Genomic DNA, 16,516 nt, shown 5'->3' on the forward strand with positions numbered 1-16,516 from the left:
CCCATCCCTTCTCACCCCCCTCCGGCCGCTGCCCCCTCCCCTCGGCTGTCCCTCCCCTGCCCTCCCATCCTGCCCGGCTCCTGCCGGGCTCAGGGGGGATTTGTCAATTTACTTTTTTCCTCGCTGTTTCTCCCATTCCTGGTGGGTTTCCTTCCTCCCACGCCCGCCCCTGGACAGAGGCACAACTTGAGCATTCCTCCTCTTTCCTCCCGGGTTCAACTGAAACAGGGAGAGATGGTGGAAATTGGGCACCTTGTGGGGGTGAGTTTGGGGAGAGGAGCGTTCCTTGTCCTTTGGAGGCTGGGCAGGAGCAAGAGCCTGCCGGCTCTGTGTTGACAGTGATTTTGGGCATAAACTGTGCCCGAAAGGGAGCGGGGACCTTTCTGATTGTGACCACTGAAGAGAAGGGAGAGCAGCACTGGGCTGGGTCCGCGCGGGGGAGCAGGAGGTGTGGGGGGGCTTATCCGTCCTCTCTGACCCGAGAACAGCACACGAAGGGCTGTGGGGCAGGGCACACAGGGGTGGCATTTCGAGGCAGAGTGGCTCAGGGGCACCTCTCCATCAGGGCCTGTTCTTTAGTGAAATTAGTGTCATTCTCTGGAGTTACAGCTGATTCCTTATGTTTGTGAGGAGGTACCTGTGCCCTGGCATCAGCCCTGGCCACGACAGTGGGGCCACAGGCTCACTCGCCAGCCTGGGTGTTCGCAGCCATAGCTGAAGGATGTGATGCACTGCTGCTGGCACTCAACTTGGAAAGATCCCAGGTGCCCCCTCCTTGGGGCTGCTGTGGTCAGCAGACCTGATTTTAAGCAGTTGGAGGGTTGGGTGCATTCTTGATCTGTCCACCTCACGTGGATGTGGCCCCACAGCACAGGAGGGCAGCAGGTCCCTGGTTGTCTGTGCTGGTGCTGTTGCATGGGCTGGAAACCTCCCCATGTCTGACCTCAACTGGCCAAGGGCTGCAGGGAGGTCATCCAAACTCAGCAGGTTTGGGGAAACAGCTCCAGAAATGGAAAAACAAATCTTTTTTTCCAAACACCTTAAATTGCTGGTTCCTCCCCACAGTGTATTCTGCAACCTCTGCATCTGCTGGAGGTGCAGCCAGGTTGGATGGTGTGGGGATCAGTGGAGCTGGTCTGCCATGTGTGTGACAGGAGTCCAGCCAAAACCACCTGTCCTCTCCTTCCCCACCCTCTCCTTGACGGAGAATATGGTTCATGTCATCTTTGTGCCTTTTCCTGGTAATTCCCATGGAAAAAATTGGACTCAGGGAAATTGCTATTAACACCGACACCTACAGTTTCCAAAGTTCACCCAAGTCTCAGGGTGTCGAACACTGCAAACGTCTGGCTTTGCTCCACTGCATCTTGATAAACCTCTGAAGAAACAGAGGAAAATGATGAGGCTTTAAGGCTGTTAAATGTCACCTGTGTGTTTCTGTGTTTCCTAACAGGATTCTTCTTTCCTCCCACCCCTGTCCCCCCCCCCAACTTTTAAAGGAGCTGAGCTGGGAAATCTCTTGTAAAAAGCCTTCTCAGTCAGGTTTTTGTGGGATTGCTGCTTTATTTGGCAAACCAGAAGTCCCTGAAGAGGAGTGCCTGCCTCTGCCAGTGCCTCTGCCAGTGCCTCTGCCAGCAACCCAGGTTGGAGGCTGTGCATTCCTGTCCTGCATAGCCTGTGGCAGCTTCTTCCTGGGCTCTGTTTGTGGCTGTGAGAAGGACAGTCTCCCTCTCCAGATCTGAACTGTGACAAAAATCCCAGCCTTCACCATGGGAGATACCTGGCATGTTGGATTGGTGGTACTTGTGTACGTCTGCTTTCCCAAGGGTGCTGCTGAGAACCTCATAAAAACTCAGGAAACTGAGCACACCCTCCTGATCAATGAAGTGAACGCTGACAGCCCAGGAGAGGACACTTCTGAGTTTGTGGAGCTCTATCACACCAGTGGGCAAACAGCCCCCCTGGATGGTTACCACCTGGTCTTCTACAACGGCAACGGCAACCGAGCCTACAAGGTGCTGAACCTCCGGGGTAGAGTTACCGACAGCCAGGGGCTCTTCCTCATTGGCTCCTCCTCCGTGAACCCTGCCATGGTTATCCCTAAGAACACCATCCAGAACGGCCCCGATGCCATCGCTCTCTACTACGGAAATGGGAGCTACAAAGAGGGCATGAGTGTCACCAGCCACGGGCTGGTGGATGCCCTGGTCCACAAGACTAAGAAGACGGACAGAGCAGACACGCTTGTGAGGGTGCTGACCCCTGGCAGAGAGGCTTTCCTGGAGGACCCCACCTTCAGGGCTGTGGATGAGTCCATAGAGAGGTGCCATGGGGCCGATTCTCAGTGGATCTTCCAGGTGGCCGTGCCCACGCCGGGCACAGACAACCACTGCCTCCTGACTCCTGAGCTGAACTCCTCTGCCGTCCTCATCAGTGAGGTCCTTCCCACGGCCCCTCCTGGCGACCTGGAGTTCATAGAGCTCCAGGGCCCCCACTCCACCGTGCTGAGGGACATTGTCCTGGTGCTGGTTGATGGCCGGACCAAAGACATCTATTTCACCCTGGATGTTCACGGCCAAACCTCCCTGGATGGGCTCCTGCTGATCGGCCCTGCACACGGAGAAACCCCAGGTAGGACCTGCGTGTGGATGACGACCTCAGGGCTGGGCAGGGATCACCAGGTGTGGGGTTGGACGATGCTGGTTGTGTTTGTTGTTGCTTGGCATTCTGAGGGATCAGTGAAAAATGTGACTCAGAACTCGGTGGCAAATGAAAAGGAGATGTTAAAAATTATTGAGAAAGGAATTGTATAAAGCAAAGGGAATATCAGGAATTATTAGGAGAAGAGGAAAGAACAGAGGGCATCTTTTATGCCACTGTACAAATGCATGGTTTGCTTGGATCTTTAGTTGTGCCTAAGTGTGGTTCACTACCTCAGTCTCAAAAAGGATCTATTGGAATTGGAGGCATTCAGAGAGGTCATCAGGATGGGTAATGCTGTGGAAAAGCTTCCACAGAAGAAACAACTGAGAACACCTAGAAAAGGGAAAGCTGAGAAGGGTCCTGGTAGAGGTTTCAGAGATGTGAACAGCCTGAAGGAAGTGGACAGCGTTGGATTGCTTCCCCTTCCTCCTGGTACAAGAGCTCCAGGCAAAGAGGAGGTGGAATGACAGTGGGAGACCTGCAGAGCCCCAGGCGAGGGACCTGATGGAGGTTGCTAGTCCATGTTTGCTTTGCTTCTTGGGAGGACACAGTTCTGCTCCCAGCCCTGTGGCCACCCTGCTGTGGACCCTGGCTGTGCCACATCCCCTGGAAGTGTCCCCCTTCTCTGTGGTCACCACAGCAGATACACACTCTCTCCTCAAAAAACACAGGGGTTTTTCTTCCACGTCCCACGTGTGCCAGCTGTGTGAACCTGCATCTGAACTTCCTCCCAGTGCTCACAGTTTCTTCCAGGTCACCAGAGAAGGAAGAAACATCTTATTATTTTGGGCACCTCAGAAGAAGATTTTGGCATGTGGAGATGCTGACTCTGCAGATGTCTTGTGTAACTCACTGACTCACAGTTTCTGGGAGTATATTCATCCCATACGGAGCTGGTTCCCACAAGAATACTTTGGCAACTAAAACATCTTTTTAAACAGTTGAACTCCTTCTTACAATTCACATTGCTCCTAATATTCTCTCACCATGCATAGAAGAGCTGATTGTCCACTTCAGCTCTGCTTTTCTCCCCAGGAACGGTGCTCTGATTTTCCCTCTGGATGAGCTGGGCTGTGAGCAGTAAATAGCTAAGGGGGATCACGAAAAGTGATGTGAAAACACAACAAATTTTCAGACTAAGCAGGAAATTTGTGAGAATTATGTTTAACACTTTCTCAAGGCTCAAGAAGGAGACTGGAGATAGGCTTGGGTGTTTTTTTCTGATGAAGCTTTGTCACGATGTCTCAAGCATACTGCACACTCATTTTTGGGAAAGGTTTTCCCCCAAAACACCCAATGACACTGTATTTTAGTCATCTTAAAAGGTTACTTTGATTGTGACTCCATGCTGAAACACTCTGTGAGAAGCTGATTTAACCTGATCACTTCAGATTTGGGACAGGAGCTCTTAAAGAAAGGTCTCAGAAGTTTGTCCTGTCTTTGTAAAGCTCATCTGCCTGACACTGCAGGAACTTAAAGCTATGGGAGCACTGGAGCAAAAGTACTCCCTAAGAGATGCCAGTGTGGGGCATGTCACAGGCCTTGCAGAAATCAGGAGAGATGACATCAGTTGCTCTTCCCTTGTCCTGCAGTGCAGTAGAAGGCCACTAAATTAGGTTTATGAAAAATAGTTCCCTGGGCAGGGCTACATCAGGACTAAGGCACAGGGCTGTCCCTTGGCATGCAAGTGTCCTGGGGGCACTTCTCGAGGCACTTCTGCCTCTCGTGTGATTTTTCCTTTAATGTTTGCTCTGGAGTGATCTGCAGAGGCAGAAGTATTGAAATACCAGCAGTCTGCTTCTGAATGTCCTAAGCAGTTCCTCCTGGTGCTGGAGAAAGAGCTTGTGAAGGAACAGCAAGTAGAAGGAAAGAAATTAGGAAGCTCATGAAATTGCAAAACTCCACCAAACCTCAGCCTGAATTTTGTGTGCTGGTATCCTGGGCCTTGGCTGGATGTGGGTGTATGAAGTTTGTGTTTGTGAAAACCACAGATCATTAAATGCTAGAATAAAATGTGAATTCTTCAATGCCTTTGTGTACTAACTGCTACCTAAAAGGTTAGTGGAGTTTGTAGATCTCTTTTAGAATTAAAAATTGACTTTATTGTAGACAAAGCCAGATCAGTGCTGGCTTTCCAGTTGGTCTGCTCACACATGGATCAGCTCCTCTGTTCACAGAACCAAAAGAGCAGAACAAACTGTGCTCAGATTTGTTCCTCCAGCCTCCACTCTGTGCATCTGGCCCCAAATGGGGAAACTGAGGCTGAGCGAACATGAGAAGTGTTAGTGAGCAGAAAGATGGGGCAACAGGTGCCAAATTTGTACTAAGCAGACAACCCCAGCCACCTTCTGAGACCCTACGTCCTCTCAGACCAAAGAGATGCTGGTTTCCTGCATGGTGAGTATCACCAGGTGTTGATCACGTGCCCTTGTTGTTCCTTCCCTTGGTGTGCAGTTGACCTGCCGTTCCCAGAGAACACCACCCGTCCTGTCCTCAGGGCTGGCCCCACTGCCATTGCCCTCTATAGAGGCCACAGCAGCAGTTTTGTCCCGGGGAAGGGGCTGCCAGAGTCCGGTCTCTTGGACGCCTTCGTGTACACGAGCGACGAGGAGCTGGACCCGGAGCTGCTGGAGACCCTGACCCCTGGCAGACCTGCCCTCCTGGAAAAGCGGTGAGAGGCTCCTCTCTGGGCAGGGCTGGGAGGGCAGTTCGATACCAGAGTTGCTCCTGCCTGCTGGGGTCACCCCACACTGTGCCTCAAACCCCGACAGGACTGAGAGGAAAGTGCCCCCTCCAGACCAGGGTCTCCTCGTGGCAATACTGAGTCCCAGCCTGCTCTAAGGCCATAGGTGTTCCCTTTCCACACTGGTCCTGGTGCCAGCTGCAGAATAAAGGACGAGGAGGAATTTCCTGGTTAAATGATTGCTGGTTATTATTTTATAATTTTAATAGTTTATAAGAATTTAGTAGTTAGTTTATAAGAGGTCAACATAATAAATTTTCCAGTTCTGCTTTCAACAAGAAAAGGCTTTTCTTAGCTTCAGGATGGAATTTCAGGTCAAAATGAGGGTGAGGAAGGTACTTCAGCATTGCTCACCTGACCTGCCCTGTTTCATCCTGACCAGGGACTGCAAGCAGGATTACTGCTCGTTCTGGGTTCAGCCACTTTCTTTTTTATCTCTGGGTTTCTTTTTGTCTCTGGGGATTATGAGAAATGTTGGAAACCTCAGACTTCTGTGAGATGTGAGAACTGTTTCCTTCTCATTTTAGGCATGTCCTACTAATGTAAGAGGACACACAGTGGGTAAAGGGCAGTGGAGTGGTGGAGGAGCAGAGGCAGCGAGGGCTGTGGGGTGAGGGGTGTTAGAACCAGGCAGTGAGAAAAAACCATCTGAGCTCACTCTTGTCTGTGGTTTTCATAGCCAAGCACTAGACCTGAACTCTGGGTGTAACTATGAACTAAATACCAAGATCCTGGCTCTGTGGCTGGAGGAGATTTACTCTTCCTGGATGGGCCTGTGGAAAGATGATTGGAGACTACAGTGGAGTCAACCACATCAGGAGAGGGTGCAGTCTACACCCCTGTCAGGGTCACCACTCATTCACAGCACATCCCTATTACTTTGTTCCTCTTCCTCCCCATGTGAGACTCAATCAGCACTGGTCCCACAGGGTGCTTTCCTTCCCTGGTAGCTCTGAGCAGTTCTGATCTGCAGCTCCTCACAGTGGGGCTCCACAGAATAGTTTGTGTTGGGAGAGACCTTTAAAGGTCACCTAATCCAGCCCCTGACCATCCTCTTCACCTTTGAGTTGAGGGCTCTTGCTCAAGTATTTCATCCTCAGGTGCTACTTTTCCAGCTGCACCCACTGCTCTTCTCAGAAGTGACAGGCTGAGCATGACTGTGTCTGTACCATCTGGTCTGTCTTCAGATCAGTCAAAAAGCACCAGTGCTAGAAGAGAAAAGGTTGTACGAAGCTCATGCTCCTCTGTCTCAGGTTTTGTTGAACTCTTGGGGCTTTTTTTTGTGAGACAAAGAAGTACTGATAAGGATGGGATATCTCTCCAAACCTTACGAAGGGAGAAGACTGTAACCACACAGTTTCACTGTCTGGTGGAGGCAGGTGTGACTGGTGGGTGAAGAGCACTCAGGTGTCCAGCTGGCAGGTCATGTTTTGTGTCATTTACCTGTCTGTCTCCTGCAGACATCAGCTAGGAGATGTGTCCATGAGCCGGTGCAGCTGCTGCTCCGTGACCCAGGACTCCACATCCTTCATCCTCAGCAGGCCCACCCCTGGCACGTTCAACGACTGCCCCAGCAAACGCTTCAGCCAGGCTCTCTCCTTCTGCCTCCACGGAGCAGGTGGGCACTGGTGACTTCTGCAGGACCTCCCGAGGGCCAGAGCACATGCACAAAGCCAGAGCTATCCAGGGAGGCCACCCAGAGTCCTACTGGGTTCTGTGAATTAACCCCAAAGGAAACACAACCAGGACATCTGGCAGTTGTCCACAGTAATTTCATGGCAGCCCATGCCAAGCTGAGCTTTCCCAGTCTCCATTCCACCTCCAGTTGATTGGATGAAGAGAAGCTTTTGGGTCCTCTGGATGATAAACAGGAGCAGAGCTGCAGCCATCCCAGCTGTATCCCGTGAGCAGGGTGGCACTGGCTGGGTAACAGTTGGCTCTTTGTTTCCTAGATTGCCAGGAGTGGCTCTTGAAGCCAGAAGAGATTCTGCTGAGTCTAGTCCAGGCCCTCAATGGATCCTACAGTGGTGGAGTCTCTGCTGCCTATTTCAGAGGTGAGCTGGGCAGTCCAGGGACCCCCAATGCCCACCTGTTCCTGATTTTCAGCCCCATGTTCCCTCTTGCATTGTGTTCTCCTGGCTTGGATCCAGCTGATTTGATCTTGGCGCTGATGACAGAGATGTCCAGGGTTGGGCAGAGCACGGTGTTGTTCCTCAGAGCGTCCCATCCTCAGCTCCCCCAGCACATGCTGGGGCTCACTGCAGATCACTGGCTGCTCTGGCCTTGGCATGGGCAGCCACAGAGGTGGCAGCAGAACTGACATCTCCACTGGGAGTTTGTTGTCTGTTTGACCTTATGATCCATATGAACTGTGGATCCTGCCCATGGCAGGAGGGTTGGAATTAGATGACCTTGAGGGTCCTTTCCAAGGCAAACCATTCCCTGATGCTAAGATTCTAAGTCACCCAGTCATCTACATGCCCTCCTCTGGACTGGCTCCAGCAGGTCCATGTCCTTCCTGTGCTGGAAACCCCAGAGCTGGACACAGACTTGGCCCCAGGGTGCCCCTTGGCACAGGCAGAACTCCCAGTGCTGTGTTGATGGGATGAGCTGCCCCAGGTCAGTCTGACCACGAGGGCAGTTGTGACAGAGATGAGCTGGTGAGCTCATCTCTCCCAGGAGAAAGTGGTGTGGGGAAACTGGGGCAGTTCTCTGCTTGCCTCTGCAGAGCCAAAGGCAGCCTGCCAGGACCTGGGGCTCGTGTTCAGCACTCTGCTCACTGCCAGGTCGGAGGAGCAGCTGAGCAGCTTCCTGCTGGCCTTCAACACCTCCCTAGAGACACCTGGAGTTGTGAGCTTTGGTGGAAGGAACGTCACAGTAGGAAGCTCCTGTTTCAAGGATATTAATACGCCAGACTTGCCTCCAGGTACCAGTGGTCATTTCTGCAGGGTGGGGGATACAGTGTGTTTGAGGGTGGACATGTGGATCTGGCTCTCCTAGAGGAGGGAAATAGCCCTCCCTCCATTTCCCCAACCCTGGCAAAAATCTCTTCCAATTCCATTGCTAGAGCCCATATTGCTCATTGTCTGGACTACCAGCAAGCTCTGTTGTGTTAACCAATGTGTTACCAGGGCTCTTCTAAGGATGATAAAATACATGGATGATAAAAGTCTGAGCCAGCATCCTCAGTCCTCTGCTAAATCTGGCCTCATCCCAGCAAAACAGTGTGCAATGCTGTGCTTAGGCCCATATTTGGGACATTTTTGCTTTCCAGGTGTCCCTTCAGAGATACCAGAAGGGACTGTGCAGGAGGCCAAGCTACTCATCAATGAGGTGAACCCAGACAACCCTGGGGCAGGAGAGGATGCCGAGTACATTGAACTCTTCTACACTGGCCGGACACGCTTCGACCTCCAGGGATATTGGCTGGTCCTCTACAACGGGAGAACCGGCCGGGCCTATCGGGTGCTGGACCTGTCCGGACACCACACGGACGAGCAGGGTTATTTCTTGGTGGGCAGCAGCAGGGTGAGCCCAGCACCCATGATTGGGCTGCCCCCCAACAGCATCCAGAACGGGCCGGACGCCGTGGCTCTGTACCACGGCAGCACCGCGCCCCACGCCGTGGGCACGGCAGTGACGGCGCACGGGCTGGTGGACGCCGTCGTCTACACGGCCCGGCAGACCGAGAAGGCAGAGCAGCTGCTCAGGGTGCTGGTGCCAGGGCAGGGCATCCTGTACGAGAACGACTCTCACAGCACCGAGGACGAGTCTCTGAGCCGCTGCCACAGCCTGAGCCCAAAACTCCAGAGCAGCTTCCAGGTGAGAAGATGTCCATTCTCCATCCACAGTCACTGGGAGGGCAGGTGTCCATTCTCCATCCACAGTCACTGGGAGGGCAGGTGTCTGTTCTCCATCCACAGTCACGCTCTCAGGTTACCCTGAGCCAGACATGGAGCCACCTTTTCTGTGGCTCCACCATCGGGGTGTGTGGCACAGCCTATCAGGTCCCTCAAACCCCGCTTGCTGCAGTGCAGGAAGGACGTGCCTTGACCACTGGCATGATTAATTTGCATTAGTTTACCTGAACTGCTCCTTTTTATTTCAAAATGCCTCGTCCCAGACAGTCCCCTGCAGGAACATGGCAGAGTGTGTCTGCTTGTCCTGCACAAAGCTGGGTAAGGGAGGGCTTTGCTACTCTACTGCTGCTGCCAGAGGGATGTCCAAAACCTGAGGCAATAAGCTGCTCCAGACACAGGTCTGCTGGTAGGAATGAGATCCATTGGTAAGTGGGAGGGGACCCCAAGGAAGTGATGCCATGGACTGTAGACAGCACTTTGTAAGTACTTCCAACTGTAGGGAAAGTTGTTCCTAGTCCCGAGGGTAGGGGTAAAGGTGATGGGAACCCACAGTCAGGACAACCCTCGAGCTGATGGTGGGAGTGAGGAGCAGTTGATGTGAGCCAGAATCACCACATCCTGTACTGCAGCCAGATCTGCAGCCCTCAACACAAGAAAGACATGGACTGGTTGGAACAAATCCAGATGAGGCCTCAGAGATGCTCTGGAGATGCTGCAGCCCCTCTCCTATGAAGACAGGCTGAGAGAGCTGGGGTTGTACAGCCTGGAGAAGAGAAGGCTCCAGGGAGACCTGAGAGCCCCTGCCACGGCCTAAAAGGGCTCCAAGAGAGCTGGAGAGGGACTGGGGACAAGGGCCTGGAGAGACAGGACAAGGGGGAATGGCCTTAAGCTGAAGGAGGGTAGATTTAGGTTGGGTATTAGGAAGAAATTCCTCCCTGTGAGGGTGGGCAGGCCCTGGTACAGGCTGTCCAGAGAAGCTGTGGCTGCCCCATCCCTGGAAGTGTCCAAGGCCAGGTTGGACAGGGCTTGGAGCAACCTGGGCTGGTGGAAGATGTCCCTGCCCAGGGCAGGGGTGGAACGAGATTAGCTTTCAGGTCCCTTCCAACCCAAACCATTCTGTGATTCCACAATTGCATCCTCTGGAGGCCTCACAGGGAGCCACAGGAGGTGTTCAGGGGAATGCCGTGAGCAGCCATCGCTGAATAAATGGGAGCAGCATGGTGGCAACAGCTCTTGTGTCTCCCCACAGGTGACCAGGGTGACACCGCTGGGGGAGAACCTGTGCGGCAGCTCCTCGGTGCCCGTCCCTCCCGCTGTCCGCATCAGTGAGCTGTGCCTGCCCAGCGGCTTCGTGGAGCTGGAGGGGGAGCCTGGCACCGGCCTGGCAGGGCTCAACTTGGTCTTCTTCTCGGAGAAGGAGGGCGAGGCCCGTGCCAGCGTCCCACTGCAGGGCACCATCGGAGCCACGGGGCTGCTGGTGCTGGTGCTGGACGGAGAGCACGGGCAGGGTGAGGGTGAGGCCGACCTGGCATGGGGTCTGACTTCAAAGAAATGGGCAGAGGGTTGAGAGTGGCTTTGAGGAAACGGATGGAGGAGGGTACACAGCATGAGGAACAACTCTAAATTGCCTTTTTAATTGCCTTTCCTGTTCTTTATTCCTGCTTTTTCTCTGTTATGCCTGGGCTGTTTGGTCATATTCTGTGCCTCTGACAAGCACCTCGTGCAGGAGAGCGGGAGGACTGAAAACTCCTCCTGCCAGTACCAAGACAAGGGGATTTCAGGAGAAGCAGGACCCCCCAGGGCTGTGGGTCCTTCCCTGGTACCCATGTTCACCGATGCTCCCTGAGCCCCGCAGTGCTGCTGCCTCCTCCTGGTCCTCAGCTGGTGCTTCCTCAGCATGTTCCTTTATCTTGATTTATTTCTTGTTCACCTTTAATTTCTGACTGGGCTGCATGAAGAGGACTCCGCATTTTAGAGGAACCTTGATCTTTTTTGGAAACCTGTGTTCACAGCAAGCAGCTTCCTTACAGCTTTACTTGGCCTCAGTCAGCACCATTCCTTTGTCTCTCATTTCTGTTCTTGAAGTTCTCCTCATCACCAGCTTTGTCCAGTCAGGCTCAACGCTCAGCCTAACACTATCTAGATGTTCACCCCACCAATTCCCCCGGCATTTCCAGATGGGACAAACCTGACCTTGAAGGACATCTCTGCCAGCAGTGAAGGCTCCGGTGCTGTTGCTGTATACAGCACCAGCGTGGTTCACGGCGGGAAGGCGACGCCAGAGAGCTTGGTGGATGCCTTGGTTTACACATGTGAGCCTGGCACAGCTGGAGGACACTTGGGCTTCCTTGGGCCATCTTACGCCGTGCCCTGCAAGGGTGACAGGTGAGGTCACTTCTCTGGGGAAGTGCCTGGTGTGAGGAGGGAGCAATAGGTTAGTGAAATGCAGGGGCAGGTATTGTGTAGCCTGGGAAACTCTATCCTGGAGGACAAACTCTTAGTTTTGGGAGGCAGGCTGTAATGAGGCAGCAATCTTACTCCTACCGAAGCCAGTCAGACCAAATAGGTTTGCTTGGCCAAGCCCACGTCTTCTCCAGCTGGTGGGGTTGGCTGGACCCATCTCTACAATGGCTGAGTGAAAGCTGATTTCAGCTCCAGCTCCAGCCAACTCTCCATCATCCCCAGCAGCACCAGGAACTGGGGCCCATGGTGGGATTTGTGGTTGGAGGTGGGAAGAAAGGTGGGTGACATCACTGAACTCTGACTCTTGTTCTGGGGACAGGCCCCTGTCCCTGAGCCGCTGTGGCAGTGCCAGCACAGGACTGCAGTTTGCCCTCTCGGAGCCTTCCCCCGGCCTGCAGAACAGCTGCCCCCAGCAGGCCTTGGCCGTGGATCTGCACCTCTGCCTCCTGACACCCGGTGAGTGGAGCTGGGCACCCACCAGGGCAGGCTGGGAGCACTGGGGGGGCTGACCCATGGCATGGGAAGGGGTGCTGGTGGGCAGCCTGCTGCTGTGAGAGGGGACACACTGGGGGACAGCTGGTACAGACCCACGTGTGGATGTGGTGCTGCTGTCCCAGGAGGGCATCTGAGCCCACAGCTCAGCGTGGGCTTGTATGGGCTTGGCACAGGCTGTCCAGAGAGGCTGTGGCTGCCCCATCCCTGGAAGTGTCCAAGGCCAGGTTGGACAGGCCTTGGAACAACCTGGGCTAGTGGAAGGTGTCCCTGCCCATGGCAGGGGGTTGGAATGAGATGAGCTTTAAGGTCCCTTCCAACCCTATGAGGATTCTATGATATGAAGGTGGCCACATATTTCATTTGAGTTATCTCTGCTCAGGCAGGACTGAGCTTTGATCAGGATTTTTCTGCAGTGTTAAATTTGCAGAAATGGCAGGGACCACCCCCTCAGATCTCTTGTGGTGATGGGGGCACAGTCAGAGAAACTGCCAGCAAACCCTCTGTCTCAACCCATCTATGGGAAGAAATTCCTGCAGCTCAGTCCTACCCCAGAGCCAGCAAGGAAAAGTACAGAGGGGTCTCCAGCTCCTGCAAAGGCCATGCTGGGATCAGCTTGGGGTAGCCAAGACCTGGCAAAATGGAGGTTCCTCCCCATCCTCCTGAGAGGGGCAGGCAGTGGGTCTCTCCCTCCTCTCCCAGCATGAGACCACTCAGTACTGGCCCATGTCGTGGGAATGTGGGGCATGCCCCTTCCCTACTCCCCTGGGAGGCTGAGAAAGGAGCCAAGCTGGTGTACATGGTGGTAGAAGGCCAGAAGTGAAAACTCATCCTGCAGAGAAGGGCAGAGGAGGATGGGGGGCAGAGGAGGGTGGGATGAAGCCAATTGTTTTAGAAGGATCACATAACCAGGAACTTATGAGCAGTCCTGAGCTGCACCCAGAAAATCACCTCTCCTCTTCCCCTAGACTGTTCTATGTGGACCCTGCACCACAGGAGGATGCTGGAAAGTTTGAGAAGGGTCTTGGTGAGCTCTCTAGAGGAAGAGTGCTCCTGCGGTGTCTCCGAGCTCTATGTGCAAGGTTGGTGCCCTGTCCAAGTGCCCTCCTCCCTCTGACTGCTCATCCACAGCTGCTGTCATGGTCACTTCTCCAGCCCAGCTCGCAGGGGGTGAGGGCACCTGGAGGACCCATCGTGGGCACATGGGATTTCAGCGAGGAGAGCAGGAGAGAACCTGACACAGGCTCTTAGTGAGAGGTCGGGCAAGCTGGAGGGACCCTGAGGAGTGGTAGTCTCTGGTGATGCCTTGTGGTGTCTGTCACACAAACTGCACATCCCAAACCCACAAAACAAACAGCCCTTTGCACACCAGAGGACTCTGGTTCCCAATACCTTCAGTGTCTTACACTTACTCAAAGTACCAAGACCAATCAGTCACTTCTGGAAGCCTTAGGGACCTACAGCTTTTGAGGAATGGGAAGAAATGCTTCCTTGGTTTTGGCTGGTTTTGTAAAGAAGGGAAGGCTTTGCTGCCATGCTTTGTCTCCCTCACCTAAATGCCTTTCTGACCCTTTGAACAATTTCAGACAACTCTGACCAATGGGTAGAGGTACAAAGTGTAGTACCAGGCATTCTGCTGGGTGGGAGGGCAACTCCAAGTCCCTTTGGTCACCAGAAGAAAGGTTGGGCGCGTGCTCAGAGTGCCTGTGATGCAGAGGGCAGCATGATCTCAGAGCAGTGGGGACAAGAAGGTGAAGAGCACAAGGTCCTGGGAGCAATGTGTTCCCCAGCACCAGAGGGCTTCTGACCACCCAAGACCCGCTGTTGGTTGTTGACAGAGCTGAACCTGACGTGTGTGGGCTCCCTGGTGAAGGTCTGGGCCCAGGTGTGGGCTCGGCAGCCGGAGCAGGAGCAGTCCATCAAGACCTGGCTCCAGGGATTCGTGGCCAGCCCCCACCCCTTCTCCGTGGATGGGAGAGTGCTGAAGACCAGTCCTGAGTGTGGGACCCCCAAAAATGTACTGCCCATGTCACACAGTGGTGGTAAGTAGGAGGCAAAATTAAGCACTGGGCTCTGCTTCCAGCGCAGGGAGAGGGGCTGGGGTCAGGGTCAGGCCACATCTCCACGTCAGAGGGGCCTTGCAGGGCAAACCACCAGACTGGGCTTCACTAGGGAGCCCCTTGGTCACATAGCTCAGGAACCCCAAAGCCCAGTTGCTGGGAGCAGCCTCTGGCACCCAGGCTGGAGGTGGCACAGGGAGAAGAATGTATCTCCAGACTGGGAGGCTGGGAAAGCCCAACCTGCTGTTGCCCAGAGAAGCTGTGGCTGCCCCATCCCTGGAAGTGTCCAAGGCCAGGTTGGATGGGGCTTGGAGCCACCTAGGATAGTGGAAGGTGTCCCTGCCCATAGCAGGAGTTTGGACTAGATGGCCTTTAAAGGTGCCTTCCAACTCAACCCAATGCTGCCTGCCCCAATCCAACCCATTCTGTAACTCTGATTTTGTAACCTCCTGGGCCCCCCATGCTGGGACAGGTCATGGCTGCAATGACCCTTCTCTGCCTTTTCTCCTGCAGCTTCCTTCCAGGCCTGGGAAATTGCCCTATTTGTTGTGGGATCTCTCCTGCTCCTGTTCTTGTTGGTCAGCCTGACATTGTGCTTCATCACAAGGTGAGAACCACCCTTCCATCCTCCACCCCACCCTCTCCTTCCCTGGGGCCTCCTCTCTGACTGCTGTCCAGAGACCTGCACAGGCACCTTCACTCAGGTGAACACCTACACTGCACCCAGACACTCCATTGTTCCTAATTTTTGCATCTAAGTCCCTTTTTGCAAAGCTGCTTTGTTTCTGACAGAGCAGGTTCTGCAGGAGGTTGAGGTAACACCACTAAATCCTGGGTGATGCTGGACATGTCAGTGAGCGCAGTGTTAAGGGTCACCAGTGGTACTGGCAACAAACTGTGGTGGGAGAGAAGAAAGCTGAAGGAGTGTGGCACAAAGCAGATGATGCTGTGGCCGCAGGGAAGAGCTCTTCCCTGGAGCAGGGTGGAAGTGACAGTTTTAGGATTGGTGGGAAACAGCTCCCAGGTTGTAACATGACACCACTTTAAATAATAACTTGGTGTTCCATGACATGGTCAGCAGGCAAACAGCAGCTGAACACTCTGTGTGTCTGTCAGAAATAAATGTTTCACCAGCCCAGGTAACTTATTTCCATTAATTTTTACCATTCTTCTTTCAGCTCTGGATAAGGGGCTGATGAAACGAGGGAAGTTCTTAGAATACATTTGAGGAATAAAACCCCAGTATATATATATATATATATATATATATAAAGGAATTCAAAAAATAGCCTAGGTCAGATTTAGGGAAGCTCTTTCAGAAACCAGGGTGGTTTTAAGTTCATGCCAGGGGATGGCAGCTGTTCTGCTCCTGGTTTTCTCCGAAACATTGACAGAGATCTTAGGAAACTCTCTGCCTGCTGTGGGTGGCCATCCAGCCTCTTCTTTTCCAGTGCAAAGCTGAGCTGCAGATTAGCTGCCCTGTGCAAAAGGGCAGAGCAACTGATCTTGTGTTTTTCTCCATCTGTTGCTTTTCAGACATCCCCAGAATTACAGCACCATCGAAATGAACGAGCGCAGGGAGATCGCTGCAGACTTCTGATGCTCCGGGCACAGTTGGCTCTGACAGCCCTGGGGCATGGACGTGTCTCAGGGCAGAGTGGTTGTTCAGCTCCCCCACCCACTGGGGCTGCAGCACAGACCAAATGCCCAGGTGTACACACACCCTTACATCTGTGCGTGTGTGTGCGTAGAAATACCTGAATTGTTTCTTACCCTTCTTAATTTTAATCTCAGACTCCAGGAGACCAAAGAAACAGGCTGGAGACTTCTTCTAGGCACAGGTTGTGCCAAGTGTGGTGCCTGGACACAGAAGCCTGCTTGGCTGACGTGGAGGAAGCACATGCCCTGCCTCCCCTCAGGATTCACTGCTGGGTGATGAGCCCAGGCCACCCCCATCAGACCTTTCCACCTGACAGGCAAAGCCAGATCTGGTCTCTCTGGACTTAACTGCTGCAGCAAGAGTCCATCAGCCTCCCCTGAGCCTTTTGGTCCAGGCAAGGGGTTCTCAGCATCATGCCCTGCTCTGCTTGAGCAGCTCTGCAGAACCAGCAGCCTGCTCCAGGGACAGCCCTTGCTGCTGTGGATCACAGTCCGGCCCAGAAAAAGGGGTTGGAGGAGAGATGAACACCCAGTTC

General features: G+C 53.6%; 1 protein-coding gene across 1 annotated transcript; it reads left to right on the plus strand.

The window, feature by feature from the left end:
* Nucleotides 1-1,746: 1,746 nt before the first annotated feature.
* LOC126641301 (uncharacterized) lies at nucleotides 1,747-10,873 on the plus strand. The gene is made up of 7 exons (XM_050317830.1): nucleotides 1,747-2,631; nucleotides 5,158-5,374; nucleotides 6,907-7,064; nucleotides 7,399-7,500; nucleotides 8,175-8,372; nucleotides 8,721-9,268; nucleotides 10,556-10,873. The coding sequence occupies exons 1-7, from the start codon at nucleotides 1,770-1,772 to the stop codon at nucleotides 10,871-10,873; spliced, it is 2,403 nt and encodes an 800-aa protein (XP_050173787.1). The 5' UTR covers nucleotides 1,747-1,769.
* Nucleotides 10,874-16,516: the final 5,643 nt, after the last annotated feature.

This window comes from Myiozetetes cayanensis, unplaced genomic scaffold (genome assembly GCF_022539395.1).
Source record: "Myiozetetes cayanensis isolate MyiCay16 unplaced genomic scaffold, myiCay2020 scf20-37, whole genome shotgun sequence".
Taxonomy (NCBI): domain Eukaryota; kingdom Metazoa; phylum Chordata; class Aves; order Passeriformes; family Tyrannidae; genus Myiozetetes; species Myiozetetes cayanensis.

Bases quoted from the DNA above. Each gene is read 5' to 3' on its own strand.
- LOC126641301 (XM_050317830.1), top strand. From the start codon at position 1,770: ATGGGAGATACCTGGCATGTTGGATTGGTGGTACTTGTGTACGTCTGC. The intron at 7,501-8,174 runs GTGAGCTGGGCA...TTGCCTCTGCAG, and splicing joins CTCTGCTGCCTATTTCAGAG to AGCCAAAGGCAGCCTGCCAG. The intron at 8,373-8,720 runs GTACCAGTGGTC...TTTGCTTTCCAG, and splicing joins TACGCCAGACTTGCCTCCAG to GTGTCCCTTCAGAGATACCA.